Below are 14,988 nucleotides of genomic sequence, written 5' to 3' on the forward strand. Positions count from 1 at the left end.
GGCTGGGGTGCTGCGTTGTCCTCTGGGCTTGGGCGTGGGGGTGCGTGGTGGGGGGGTGGGGTGGTGGTCTGGCTTGGCTTGGGGGGGTGGTCCCTTTGCCTGTGCTGGGGGGGTTGGCGGGGGGCCCTGCTCGGGGGGGGGGCCCAGCGGCGCCGGATGGGCTGTCCATCTACACCTGGGGCTGGGATCGGCCCTTCCCTGGCTCTGAGGCGGGACGGGGCAACCCTCTTGGGGCCCCCGGTCGCTCTGGGTGTCATCCGCTTCGGCTGCGGGGTCTGGGGTGGGGTGGGGGTGGGGGGTCTTGTCGGCCCTGTCCTGTGGGGGGGCATTCTGGGGGAGGGGGGGGGCACTATTGGTACGGGGCAGGGGGGGTTGACGGGTCGGGGTCTCCGCTGAGGCCATCGGCGGTTTCCCCGGCCGGTTGGCTGCCTCGGTCCCGTCGAGGCCTGACAAGAGCTCTTCTAGGGCCGGCGTTTGGGGGTGGGGGCCTGGGCTGGCTCCGGGGGGGGGGGGGGGGGGACGCTTTCTGGCTCCTCTCTCTCTGTGTGGGGTGGGTGGTGCTTGGCCGGGGGTGTCGGCGCCTCCGGGGGTGGGGCCCCTGGGCTGGGTGGCCCTGGCCCCTTTGCTGGGGGGGGGGCTGGGGGACAGCTGTTTGACCACCGGGGGACAGTCTACCAGCTGTCCCCAACTTACCCCCTTCCTCATATAACCTCATATTAGGGTGAGGGGGTGGGGGGTCTAGCCTGCGATGCGCCTTGGGGGGGGGGCTACTTGGCAGTGGCCCCCCTCCTATGGTTGCCGTATGGAGTGGGCCCCCCCTCTTTCGGTTTTATTTGCACCTTAGACATGTAGGGTCCTTGGTAGGGGGGGTGCTTGGACATCACTGCCAGCAAGCAGCAGATGTCCTCCTGGCACCCTACCTGCCAATTTTAACCGCACCTTAGACATTTAGGGCCCCTTGGTGGGGAGGGTGAGGGGACATCACTGTGAGTAATCAGGAGATGTCCCCTTAGTGCCTTACTCGCCAATTTTAACTGCACCCCCCTTAGTACACACACCCCTCCCCCTTCAATATATACATTCCAACATAAACACACACACATGCACACACACACCCTTTCAAACACACATACACGCACACACATTTTGCAAGGAAGGTGGGACCTGGGTCCATCTGTCCCCTACCCCTTCCCTGGTGGGGGGTGCGGGCCCCTTGGCGATGGCGGCCGTGTCCCTTGGGTGCTGGCTCCCTGGGCCCGGCGGTGCTCTCTCCGCATGGTGGGGGGGTTCATATTACACCTGAGCCGGGGGTGTTCGTGTCCCTGGGGGGTGGGTCCTGGTCCTTGCCCCTGAGCGCTGGGCCCCGCCAAACTTCCAACATGGCCGAGCCTGGTCGGGCCATATTTATAACACCCCTTGTGGGCCCTCTTTTTTCCCCGGGGTTCCCCCCTCCTGGGCGGGGGCGGCGGGCCCCTGCCTTGCTCCTCCCTGGACCAACCGTGGGCCGGGCGGATGGCTGCCTGGAGTGCGGAGCGGGTCTCCCTTGGGGGGTCCTGGCTCGTACCTGGGGTAGGGACGGGGGGATGCCCGGAACTCCTGGGTGGTGGTGGGGTGCTCGTCTGGGGCTGTGGGCGTCCTTCTCCGGTGGGGCCCTGCGTTGGGCGCTCCCGGCGCGGCGGGGGGGCTGCTCTCCAGGTTGGGCTGGGGCGGCGCTCTCTTTCCCTCCGTGCCTCCCTGCTCTCTGGCTCTGGGGGCCTTGCGGCGGTCCTGCTGGCCCTGGCCTGGGTGGCGGGCTTGGTCGCCCGGACGGCGGTTGTTCCCTGCCTGTTCCCGTGTGGCGTTGGGGGGATTTCGGCTGCCGCTGCTGCTGCGGTGGGGGTCTTGGGGTGGGGATGGCTGGGCACTCTCCCTCCTTCTTGTCACGTTCCATCATCCATTTTAGAAGAACATAAACACTCACCTGAGCACAGGTGTTAGCTCACCTTTGCACTAACAGTTTGCATGATTGAATGACTGAAATATTTCACACTAGTTGGTTTTAAGGCATAAGTATGCGTGTGAACACTATCTGTTTTGTGTACATGTCGACAGGTGGACATTTTTGCAGCTAGCAGGTGTGTTTATAACATTTGAGTGTGTGTGTGGATAGGCTCCGCCCTTTTTGAACTACATTTGAACCTTACCATAATGATTAACAACCAGTAAACTTGTTGCTTTATGCTGCTTCATGGTCTTACCCCCCTTCCCCTCCTATTATCACCCTCCTACCCCCCCCTCTCTCTAACGTCCCTCTCTCTTCTTCCCCTCTTTCCTTTTCCGTCCGGTCCAACACCAAAGATTTTCAAACATGATTGAAATTAATAAAGTTTGGCCTCAATTAGAAAAGGGGTTTATTCAGACATACCTTTGGTTTGTCTGAAGATTAATAACCCCTCTTGTTAAAGTAAAATATGTCCAACACAAGAGGCCCTCAGCTCTCATCTGTCTGCCTAGCTGTTGGACAGGACAAGTTAAAAAAAAACAAAAAACAAAAAAAACGTCGGCGTCTTCTTCAGGCCGTGGAGCGGTGAGCTCCTCACACGTGGGAGTGGCTATGGATGAAGGCATTCTGGGAAATGGTGGTTGGTGATTTTCCAGAGGAGGTGTGGATCCAACAATTCCACACGACTCACTCAACTTTTGGTGAGCTGTGTGATGCTGTGGGACCTCCGGTGGCGCCCGCTGTGCAGCGCCCAAAGCAGCGAGTTCCTACCAAGAAGCGCATCGCCGTCACCATCTACAAACTAGATCTCTGTGGTCACATTAGACAAAAGGGTTTTTATTGCAGTTTTGCGAAATATGTCAAAACGCCTCAAAAATCACCTCCCAAGTGTAAATTATTTTTTTTGATAAATGCGACGTGTTTCTATTAGGCAAATTTGGTATCACAAATCCAGTTTGCACAATTTCATCGTCAATTGAAATGCAACTAGTGAAAACACGCTGTAGCTGGACACGGACACGCAGACAATAAAAAAAGTTTGTTTTGCTGTTTTTGGTGTTGTTAACATGTTCTTGTATTTTCTGATGGAGGACATATAGAAAGAAATTAAACCTAAAACTGCATTTCTGAATATTTCTTTATTCAAATCGTTGTGAATCAGGAGCAGATGATAAAATGCCTTTGAAAAAGAGATTGTATTTGTAATGTAGAAACTACGCTGGGTGGAGCCACAAGCTCCCGGCTCTGCTCCATTCTGATGCATCCACTGTCAGACAAACAGATCCACGAGCGTCTTTGTTTTCCCCGTTTTAGCTGGAATCTGGATCTAAACTGTATGGATGCATAGCTCTGATATTGCGCGCATTATTATTCCACCGCTTATGTTTGGGGGTGTGCAGGGTTGTAAGCTAGAGGGAGAGCATGAAAACAGATTGGTGACGGGAAGTAGGGGGAGTCCCGCCCAAAACTTGAACACCTCCTGCTCCACAGAAACTATGTCCTAGAAAAAAATGACACCGGTTTTTGTGTTTGGCTGAAAACGGTATCATCATCACGAAAAGACCACTGGGAACACTTTAAAAATAGATCAGAAGATGATCCAAGTGGGACCGTTTCAACCTACTGTGCTTGTCTGTCTGTGGCAGGTTAAAAATACACTTTTTTTTTTTGCAATGAAAACCATTTGTTTCACAATGTGGTAATGATTCTTTATTGAAAACAAACAGCCAATCAAAATGAATTAAAACAATACTCAGCTTTCATCCCTTGTGGTACACTTTAAGCTTCAACCAGTTTTTCTATCTTCTAAAAAGCCTTGAATCAAAGGAACTTCCCTCAATTTGTGAGGATATTACCATTTAACAAACCGAATTCTGTGGTAAATATGAATAGAAAAAAAATCACAAGACTGCAGCAGTGCCGTGCCATACTGATGAAGGGCGTGGTTAGACTAAACTGTCTATGGTTCACTTGCATGCAGGGTTTTTATTTTCTACATAGCCTGTGTTCAGGCGGAGCGTTACAGGACATCAAAAGCACTGAGAGAAACAGACCGTCCTATCTAGAACTGCGGAACTTTATCCAACAACAAATATGAAAAGCTTTGCATCACATATTGTTGTCCTGCAGAGTCTGAGCATCTGCTCCAAGGACAGAACATCGTCAGCTATTGGAAAGCACACGGAACAGCCAGCAACTAAAGGGATCGAACAGCTACAGTGTAGGGATAATCATAGATACAGCAGCAGATTCAGTGTCTTGCATGTCACGCACACACAGACGCACACAGGCTAACACACACTCACTCACTCTCACACATGCTCGCAGACACAGAAACCTGTTGAAACAAATACTGACTTCCTTTAGGTTTCTCTGATGATGAGGACTCACCTGAGAACTGGGAGCAGATCATTTTGAATCTATGGGCCACCTGTGAAATCATTTCAGCCATTTGCTCTGACGTTCTGACCTCGCTCTCATGGAGCTGCTTCAATTCATGTTCATGCTGTGAGAATAGGGTGAATGAAATCACTCTCCAAGGCCAATGCCAGTCCAAATTAGCCACAAAAAATCCATCATCTCTGCTCAGCTTTTGTCATATTCATAAGCAATGACAAAGCTTGTTAAAGAATGTAAGGATGTACGGGAAAGTATAGGTAAATTGAAGGCGGGATGTGTGATTAATCAAGAAAAATTTCTGAAGATTTGAATTACATGCTTTTGAGGATGTGTCCTGAACCCCTCTGTGGACTGAGAGACATGAGGTGTTTGTGTCACTGAAATGCCACAGATTGCACAGCAAGCAGAGCCCCCCCCTAAACACAAGTTTTGCTGAGGTTGACTTTGACCGGCAGTGGCCCTGCTTCCTGAACTTCCACTGACTGCTTCGCACTGACAGCAATCATTGGACCCAGGTGGTACGGGCTGACTTGGTGCACGTGCTCCAGGAATTCTTTATCTCCATTGATGCTCAGCTAAAAAAAAAAATGAAGACAGAAAAGGAAAGAACAAGTTAACAGGGTTGCTTTTGTCTTTTAACAAATGCAAAAAACAGTTTTACAGCCTGTCACTTCAGCTCTTTGAGCTAAACTTTGAGCTAAATGTTGAACCTGGAGCACGTACTTAACAGCATCGCAGAAGGTACTTTAGATTTTTCAAAAATATTTTCACAAAAATAAAAATCTGAAAAACAAAAATCCCTATCAAATGTTATTTCACACATTTTTCCTTTAAATAACTAGGGAGTCTTGATTAATCAGACTTGTTTTTCTACGGTAATGTCTATTTCCAACAAGTTTGTGAATTATTTGTTAATAAATCTCTTTATTTTGTAAATGTTTTCCTCTCTAAATAGCTCAAGAAAAACCTCCAAAGATTTTTTTTTAATGGTTTTAGGTCAAAAATGAGAAAATACCGCTAACCCTAAACTAAAAACATGCCCTATTTTCATTATTTGGGTGTTTTCTGGTGTAAAATCTGCATTTAAAATAAAATCTTTTCTTTGTTAACATGACTTAAAACATAATCAAATTGTTATTATGAAAGTATTAGGGTGAAAAAAATGAAAGTTTTCCTGTCAGTGAGCACAGATTTACTCTCGGTATCCACTCCCTGTCAATCAACTTTGGTTTTGACATCAGGGTTTTCTGTTTCCTCTCAATGATTATGCCAGGATCCCTGAGCTGTCCTGGTTTTTTCAGTCTCTCTGCATGAGCTGGACGGGGTTTCTGACTCCTCCACTAATCTCACACTCACCTGCAGCCGGTTTTCTCACAAACAGTTCTAACAGTAGAGCTGGATTGTCAGTCGACCTCTGGCTGGCTCCTCATGCCTACCTGCCTTGTGAATTCTACCTAATTCTGGCCCTACTGTCTCCCTTTCTGTTCTACCTCTGCCTCTCCCCTTTCATTACTGGCTACTAACTCTCTGGATTTGGATTATTCTTAGACCACAGATGAAGATTTTGGATTTTCTGACTTGGTTCTTCTTCACCACAAGAGAAAAAAAGTAACAGACGGTATAAAGAAACACGGCTCCCAATGAGTAGCCCGCTCTTGTCGTTCACTTCAAAGTGCTGGTCAGAGCCATTTCATTCGCGACCGACACATCACTATAGAATACACCAAATTTCAGATGCGTTCAAATTTCAGTAAGTAAATACAAATTACTAGACTACAGAAGAGGAAAACAAGAGTCAGACGCTGAAGGACGCTCATAAATCATTAAATAAATATCGTCATGACATCGGTTGGATAGTATCGCCGAATGAACTATCGCGATATATCGCTGAAACGATTTTTTCTAACACCCCTACTATACAATGTAAATTGTCTCTTGTTCATGTGGGAAAATGAATGAGGTGGTGCTGACTAAACCTGATTGCTCTTGTGTAGCCTCTATGTTTTTACCTTGAGGGTATCTTCTTTGTGCTAGCTTTATTTCATGGAGAATGTGTGTGAAAAGTGAAGTAACGAGTAGTGAGTTAACTAACTGAAGTAAAGTACTCGATTACTCTTTAAATGTAATTTACCTAACACTGTCCACAGACAGCCTGTGTCCTGTAAACTGAAAGAGCTTGACTCTTCTTCTTCGCTGAATTAAATGAAATGTAGTTTGTATTTGATGAAAGGATCAAGCCTCTTTTTGGTTCTGATATTCCAACTAGTGGGGTCATTTTTTCTTCACCGGATGCTTGTTTTTGCCACCACTGTTTTCCTCATGTCTTTTCTTTTTCTTTTTATCTAGTAAACAAGCAATTTTGTTGTACTTAAACCTTTTGCAATGACAATAAAGGCAATCACCTGGAAGAATCTCTTCTGCGACAGATTTAGATAGCAGCTCTTCATATGTGTCTCTTTTTCCACAACACTGTCCAATGGGTTGTATGTTTGGGGGAGTCATACAGGTGAAAGCATGCCATCGGGTCATGGTCTGAACCAGTCACGGTAAATCAGGTCCTAACATTCTAACTGAACTTTGTTTGTTTACTTGTGTAGATTGAAGTCCAGAAATAAATCAAAATCTCCATTTTTAGAAAGAAGGGGGGCTAAAGTTCTATGTTGGATGTGTACCTGTGTCTTGATGTGCTGCTCGGGTGCTGTGACAAGGCTGGCACAGCTGAGCCACAACATAACCATGATGGAAAGGAAGAGGCAAGCGGCTAAAATCCAGCGCGGGAGGCCTGACCGACTGTAGAGCAAAGCAGAAGGAAACCCGAGTCAAACTGAGAGGAGAGCAAATATGAGCCACACACAAAACGTGCATGGTGTTATCTGGTGTTGGTACATGTTAGAAAGCATGCGCAGCAGAGGCCGCTTTAGCTGCTGCATTTTCTCCATCAACGCATAGTAAAGTGCAGCTTTACTGTTACTTTCTGTTACAAAAGGTAGTAACATGGAATGTTGATGTCATTTACGTAACGTTTTCTTATCTTGTTAATCACTCAACACACACTTTTAGACCCAGTTGGAAAATATTTTCACGTTAAGGTTTTCAAAGTTCTTTTTTGACATGCTGATGAACACACCAGGCGCTGTGTGTGTCTGCAGACCCCACCCAGAAACTAGCTTGTCAGTAGATGACCGTTTAGCTCGTTCTTTAAGCTTGAAATAAATTCAAACCTGTCTCAATCATCATCTGATCATTCATCACCATTGATCTGCTCAAATTCTATTCTGTACTTTGTTAATATTATTTTGTATACAGTCTTTTACCTGTATTTTATAATTTTATATGTACCATAAATGCCGGGTTATAGAACACACCTGATTACAAACCGCACCCAACCAACTTACTGCAGATTAAACTCGTTTTACATCCACAAGCTGCACTAGTATACAAGCCACACATTGTGGCAATTCAAGTGACATGTTACTGAGAAGACAACAGTCTCAGAAAGGGAGGAATAACCGGTAAATTAGCATATTTATCTGAACACACCCACATCTGCCAAACAGCATAGACTTGACTTCAGCAACCAGCTCCCTCACTTATGGTGTGGAAATTCACACTCAGATTCCCCACTTCCCATGAGTCTTAGGGGTTTAAGGCGGGGCTATGCGCGCTCTATGCGGCTCAGCGTGCGCTGCTGCCGCGCCTCGGCGCAGCGTGCGCCAGAAGTTTCCTTCCACAACAGTGAAGGAAACTTCTGGCACGCAGCAGACCGGCTTTTTTCCAAACCCGTTGGTGATGGTGGATTTTTTCACACTGCTTTTAACGATTGCTTTTAACTTGAAAGCTGCGTCACATTGTAGTGGCAGTCACGTGCACGTTTTGTCTAATGGCACCAAAGGATTGTGGGATGCGGCTGGGCATGGGTGTTTCTTTTATTGCACCATGACTTAAGTGTCTAACAACTGAAGTGAGGTCCATGCTATTTGGCTGCTTAAGTGGCTGTCAAAGGAATCGCGTGTGTTGCTGAACCTAGAATTATGCAGGCAGTCTCCCCTCTGAAGCTGCCAGAGCGCTCGTGGTGGCTGTAAAATTAAAGCATAAATTAGCCGCATCATTGAATAAGCGCGGGGTTGAAAGTTGGCGACAAAAGTAGCCCCTTATAGTCCGGATAATACAGTTCTGTGTATCTCTTAAATTCAGTTTTATTTTTTTAAACATCAACATGCCAAGGGACTCCAGATGGAAATTAGCCTACGGCTATAATCTGGCATATTTACATTGTTTTAATGTTGATTAATATGCATTGTCCATTTCTAGATAAAGTTAACATAAAGGAAGAGGGATGGCAGACCGTGACATGCAGCCCAGGAAGTCATGCTCAGCTGCAGGGTCCTCAGTCTGTTGGCCCCCTGGCGATCCTTTGCCGGCTCCTTTGAGTGCTCCCTTTTCCCTGTGTCCCCGCACACCTGTAACGTGGTTGACAAAATAAAATTTAGGCCAGTGTATTTAAATAAAAAGACAAATGGGAGTATTGCAGAAAAGTTCTCTGCTTCCGTCTGCTAACCACGGGGTCTCTGGGTATGAGGGTGGATCTGCGGCCAAGCTTTATCAGCCACACTGGATCGAGGAGCCTGCAGCTCTGGCATGGAATACTCCATCTCTGGTTGGCTCTGAAGTGAAAAAAAAGAAGCATCAGGTCAGTTTCAGCTTTGAAATTGAATCCCAGCTTAAGCCAAAGATCTTCTTCTATTTCTTTGAGCTTTTCCCTTCAGGGGTCGCCACAGCCAAGCAGCTTCCTCCATCTAACCCTGTCTTCTGCATCCTCTCCTCCAACACCAGCTCCCTTCGTGTCTTCCCTCACTGCATCCAGAAACCTCCTCGTTGGTCTTCCTCTAGACCTCCTGCCTGGCAGCTCTAGACTCAGCATCCTTCTACCATTAGATTCACTGTCTGTCCTCTGGACACGTCCCAACCATCTCAGTCTGGCCTCTCTGACTTTATCTCCAAAACCTCTACCATGTGCTGTCCCTCTGCTGTCCTCATTCCTGATGCCCCCTGGTCCCTCCCAAAGAGAACCTCAGCATCTTCATCTCTGCTTCCTGTCTTTTCTTCACTGTCTCTAGGCCCAGCAACACGGGTGCTCTCGCCACAGTTTTCCTTTCGTTTCAGCTGAAACAATTCTGTCACACATCACACCTGACACTTTTCTCCACCCATTCCAACCTGGCTCTTTCCTTCACTTCATTTCCAATCGCTCCATTCCTCTGGACTGTTCACCCTACATCCTTCAAATCCTCCACCTTCTTTATCTTCTCCCTGTAACCTCACTCTTCCACAGAGGCAGTCCTGGCTAGTTTGACGCCCCCCCTTTCCAGCCCCGCCCTCAATAACTCAAAACCTGCATTCACACACTCCATGTTCCTCATACAGTATCCTCTCTGGACACCCTGTCATAAACTTTCACCAGATCTACAAAGACACAGTGTAGCTCTCTCTGACCCCCTCTGTACTTCTCTCTCTATTATAATGAAACAACATCATTTCATTGGTATAACTATACTAGAAGTGTCACTTTCATTAAACAATTGCACTTAAGTTATTTGCTATGTTTGCAGGCAGCTGGGAGAATGTATTGCTGTGGTTGAACTGGCTGCAAGGTGGCGCAGTGGTCAGCGCTCTTGCCTCACAGCAAGAAGGCCCGGCTGGGACCGGAAACAGAATCACCAATGGGAGTCCTTCCTGTGCGGAGTTTGCATGTTATCCCCGTGCATATGCGTGGGTTTTCTCCACGGACTTCAGCTGCCTCCTACTAACTCAGTTACTTTTTGGGTGATGCAACTGGTAACTATAACTAATTGCTTTTTAGAAGTAAGATTCCATTCTGACTGCAGACTGACTGGTGTTAGCGTAGAGATGATGCAGAAGACAGGGTTAGATGGAGTAAGCTGATTCGCCGTGGCGACCCCTAAAACAATATCTGATTAGGGGAACAACAACTTTCAAAAGCAGAATAGTTTTGGAATACATGCAATAAAAAGATAAGAAAAACTACATTTGTTTAGCTCTTACTTGAAAGACCACAACTTTGCCATCGTCAGCTTGCAGGTAGAAGGTCCAGGTCGACGAGATAAAGCTTTGGGCAGAGCTGACGATGTCATTGCACCAACTGGATAGAGCTTCCATCACAGACGGAGGCTTTGGGCGTAGTGTCATGGCTTTCAGCTGCATTGAAGGGACCAAGCAGACATGTATAGGTCCCACTGGCTTTTCTCCATGGCTCATTTAGGAGAGGATGTCTGCTTGTGTGCAGGAAATGTTATGCTTCTCACCTTCATTCTCTGGATCTCGGGTTCAGATGGTTGACTGGCACAGCCGGTGCTGCAGGCCTCCTGCTCCAGTAGCTTCATGTAGGCCTCCTGGCAGGCTGCATACAAAGAAAAAGTGTCATGGTATGGCAGGGCTCTGTCCCTCTGTCTTCCTCTTTTGGTTATTTCTGCTATTGCTGTCCTCGGGTCTTTTTCTGCTGTTTTCTGTTTTCTTACCGCATGTGTGCAGGTTTACTAGTGGGACTCCTGGCACACCTGCAACTCATCTACACTCATCCAGGCTGCATTTAAGATTGGGTTTTGGTGTTTTTAACACATTCTTCTAACATTTTTCTGATGATGAACAGCAGATATAAAGATTAAAATTTGATTTCTGAGTTTTTCTCCAATCCAATCGTTGTGCAGGAGCAGGCGTAAAAATGCCATTTAAAAAAGATCGTGGTTAGTATGTAGAAACTACAGTTGGCGGGCCACAGTCTCCCTGCTCCGCTCCATCCTGATGCATCCGCTGTCAGACAAGTAGATCCATGAACGTCTTTGTTTTCCTCCTCTCAGCTGGAATCTGGGTCTAAACTGTACGGCTGGATAGCTCCAAAATTGCTTTATGTTGCCATTTATGTTGCACCGCTAATGTTAGGTTGGGGTTGTGAGGGGCTGTAAGCTAGTGGGAGAGTGTGTAAATAAATGGACAACAGTCCCGTCCACAAATCAGAAATGAATTTTTGATGAACTCCTGCTGCTCTGCAGAAACTACGTCCTAGAAAATGAAACAGCTTTTTGGATTTTGGCTAAAAACGTCATCATCATAATTAAAAGACCATCGGGAATACTTTGAAAACAGATCAAAAGATAACTGGAGTGGGACTTTAATGCTCTTTTCTTCCAGCCTTCCCCACTAGCCTGTCAGCTAAGGCCTGGTAGTGTTAAGCGCAGTTATGTTAAAAGTAGAGGTGTGAGGATTAATCGATTCATTGATTTCTCTAACCAGAACGATCTGGTTATTGTATTGAATCAAATCATATTGAATAGACATACCATAAAAAAATTTTCAGAATTAAATAAATTGATCCATAATTGATATTGGAAAATACCATTTAGATTGAGGTACAGTAGGTTTATTTTACTGTAACATAAAAGCGACCAAGTGCATCAGCGGACAACACACATCATTCGATCATTCCAGTTCAATGTGTGGAAACACTTTGAATCCAGCAAAGACATTAATTCCTTTTTATTTGTTTGTTTGCATACATATTTCATTTACATTTGATTATCTTGAAGAAATCCAAGGAATATGGAAAACTTCACCTGAACTGTTCAGTACCAGGTATTTCTCTCTGAGTCACACTGAAGTAAAAACATAAAGTCATGCCACACTTTCATTTAGTTGGGAAGGAAGAGTCTCATTAAAACCTTTGAATGGTGACACTTGAAATCTCACACCACTAACTGGACAGTCTGACTTACCTCCCTGGCATTCCTCTCTGCTGGTGTTGAATCCGGCATTTCCATTGACAAACTGGCAGATGGAATAGAGGCGACAGCCACGGTGACAGGCGTTCATTACGGAGTCCTACCACAGACAGAAAAGAGGCCTGGGTAAACTCATCCGAGCCCAGTTTGGCCCCATGGGCCACAGGATCTTTTATTGTCAGGTTCTGCTGCAAACAGTTTACAAGAGATTTGAAGTCCCTGCTGATGAAGATAAACCACAACTAAACTTGCAGGAGAGAAGATGCACATCACAGTTCTTTGACTTGTGTTTTTATTTTTGCAAAGCACAAAAAAAAAGAGTCCTCTGGTGATCCAGCCAATAGCAGGAGAGACAACGAGATCCCCAGACAACAACCCCCTCCCCCCCATAAATCAATGTTGCCATTTATCGTCTTTGATCGATTCCGAAGATGTGAGATAAGGCTTTTCAGAATAAAACTATATGAAGTACATCTTCTAATGCTGTTTTAGGGGTGCTGAGATTCCACTCAATGGAGACTGAGATGTGCTTTGGGCTTTTGCAGGATGTCTGAACCACACCTGAAGGAAAAAACAGCATTATGAGCGCTGCTCTGAACCTTAAGAGTCATGGAAATTGATTGAAGCTCGATATGGTCAGATGTCGAAGATGTCGTGAATGTGTTTCTGGAAGAGCCTCAGCTTCCTCCTCCTCCTCATCCTCCATGACGCCTGATTTCTGCTGCAGACTGAGGAAGGTCTGCTTTGCTGCAGTGCTCAGCAGCAGCATCACAGCGAGCTGAGCTGCATCCAAAGGAGGCACAAAAGCCCAATCATATGTTATTTTTGGTCCATTTTCCTATTTAACCAACATTATCTGCAAACAATAATCCATCGTGTGGATCAATAGATTATGGTGTGAAAAATGCGTTTTTGCAGAGAACCCCCCACCCCCCCATCCCCCCTCACTGACACACAGCAATGACTTACTTTAGCAGGGCTTTTGTTTTTTATGGTGAGCTGGCATTGCTTCTTGCAGTAACTGATGTCTCCCAGCTGGTTGTCAAAAACATCAGACGATGCGGCCGCTAGAGCCGCGAGGAGCAGCGAGAGCAGCGGCGCGAGGCCGCGCGTCCTGCCGCCGAGGCGGAGCATGTGGAGGCCGAGCGAGCGGAGAGTCGGGCTGGATCTGCGCGGAGCTCCCTTTGTGACGGCGCTGCTGCTGCCTCAGCCCCGCTGCTGTCTGCGGCTCCAGCTCTGCTCGTGGCGTCATGCGCATCATCATCGCGGCGCACGCGCCCTTGCCTTTCTGAAGTCTACCTGCTTGGATCCAGATCGAGCAGATCACAGCCTGGCCGCTTGTTTCTGTGTTTCTGCGTGGAGACTGGAGTTTCAAGAAAAATAATAACGTTAGACCACCTGGTCAGTGGCGGACTTAGTTTAAACGCCCCAGGCGAAGAATTAAATGGGGCTCTCTGCAGATTTGTGTATAAATTTTTTTCTTTAAATTGTAATGAATTACAAACTTTTTTTAATCACGAAATTTAAGAGAAAAAAAGTCATGACTGTTAAATTAGGAGATCTTAAGTCACAAATTTATAAAAAAAAAAACAACAAACTGGTATGTTTACAACTTAAAATCGCGTAAATTCAAAAAAAAAAAAGAGTAATAGATTAAAAGAGGAAAAACACTAGAGTTGTGTTTATCAGAGCCTAGCTTGAAGATGAGAGATGTGGAGCATTTTGTGAAGCTTTATTTCCACATAGGTTTTAAGAACAAATAAATTCAGAACCTTTTGGTGACTCAAAATCAGATTATTGTCAGTGTAGTCATCTTTCTGGGGTTCAGTGTTGGTAAAGCGGAGTTTCATTTGAAAAATAAGAAGCTCAGTGACACATTTGGATGGAGAGGACCGCTACTTTATTTTTCTTTTCATTCACAAACCCAGAAGTCCAATTGTCATCTTACTGTACATCATGAACCTGTCATTTGAACACCAATGCAGAAGGTAAACAGTGTTACATACGCCCCATCCTCCAGATTAAACGTCTGTTTCAACATAAACAAAGATGAAAATAGTTTGTTAGCATCAGAATGTTGAAAATGCCAAAAAGTGCTCCTCCTCCTCACACAAACGTAGAGATCTGGTCTTTGGTGGAGAAAGAAAGGACTGAAGTGGACAGCTGCAGGGATACAGACGGCTTCATCAACGGCTGCAGAGATCCTGCAAAACACCCATCAATGAATAAAACATTAATAAATTGTAAATCAAGAAAATGAGCTTGCAAACATTTGAAAGTTATCAATAAACATTCAGTTTACCTGTTCAACTAAGTTTAGTTGATCTGCTCTGCTGCGTTCGCTTGCTGCAATATATGCTCACTTTAACTTTAATCTCGTAAATTTATGAGTTTTTTTCTCGTAAATTTACGACTTTAAATCTCCTAAGTTTACTTTTTTCGGTGGCCCCAAGACTCCGTCGTGGTCCACTAGAGAATTGATGTCAAAAATCCAAATGTTCTTATAAACATTTAACAACGGAAATCATATAAATATACATAGAATTATATTTGATACTATATACATTCATTTTACTTGGAAAAATACATTGAAATATCTTGAATTCACAAATTTGTTACCCACTCACTTAGCACTCAGTAGTTCTTGTTGTCTGTCTTTTCTTGAATTTGCCAGATTTTACTAAAATGAAACTGTGACGGTTTGGTCAACGAAGGAAACCAGGAGCAGTGTGAGGGATCGAGGAGCCATAGAGGACAACAGAAAATATAACAAATGAGAATTTTATTTTCCTCAAAAATGTAAATAAATTTACA

The 14,988-nt window shown here is 45.6% G+C and overlaps 1 protein-coding gene across 1 annotated transcript; it reads right to left on the minus strand.

Moving 5' to 3' along the window:
- Positions 1 to 3,664: 3,664 nt before the first annotated feature.
- Positions 3,665 to 13,464, minus strand: tmem59l (transmembrane protein 59-like). Its single transcript, XM_004067844.5, has 8 exons — positions 13,144 to 13,464; positions 12,169 to 12,274; positions 10,705 to 10,799; positions 10,445 to 10,597; positions 8,940 to 9,045; positions 8,727 to 8,841; positions 7,054 to 7,171; positions 3,665 to 4,956 (listed from the first exon to the last, which is right to left on the minus strand). The coding sequence occupies exons 1-8, from the start codon at positions 13,306 to 13,308 to the stop codon at positions 4,798 to 4,800; spliced, it is 1,017 nt and encodes a 338-aa protein (XP_004067892.1). The 5' UTR covers positions 13,309 to 13,464; the 3' UTR covers positions 3,665 to 4,797.
- Between the last annotated feature and the right edge of the window lie 1,524 nt (positions 13,465 to 14,988).

The sequence above is a fragment of the Oryzias latipes genome, chromosome 4 (genome assembly GCF_053564925.1).
Source record: "Oryzias latipes strain Hd-rR chromosome 4, Olatipes_Hd-rR_3.1".
NCBI classification, from domain to species: domain Eukaryota; kingdom Metazoa; phylum Chordata; class Actinopteri; order Beloniformes; family Adrianichthyidae; genus Oryzias; species Oryzias latipes.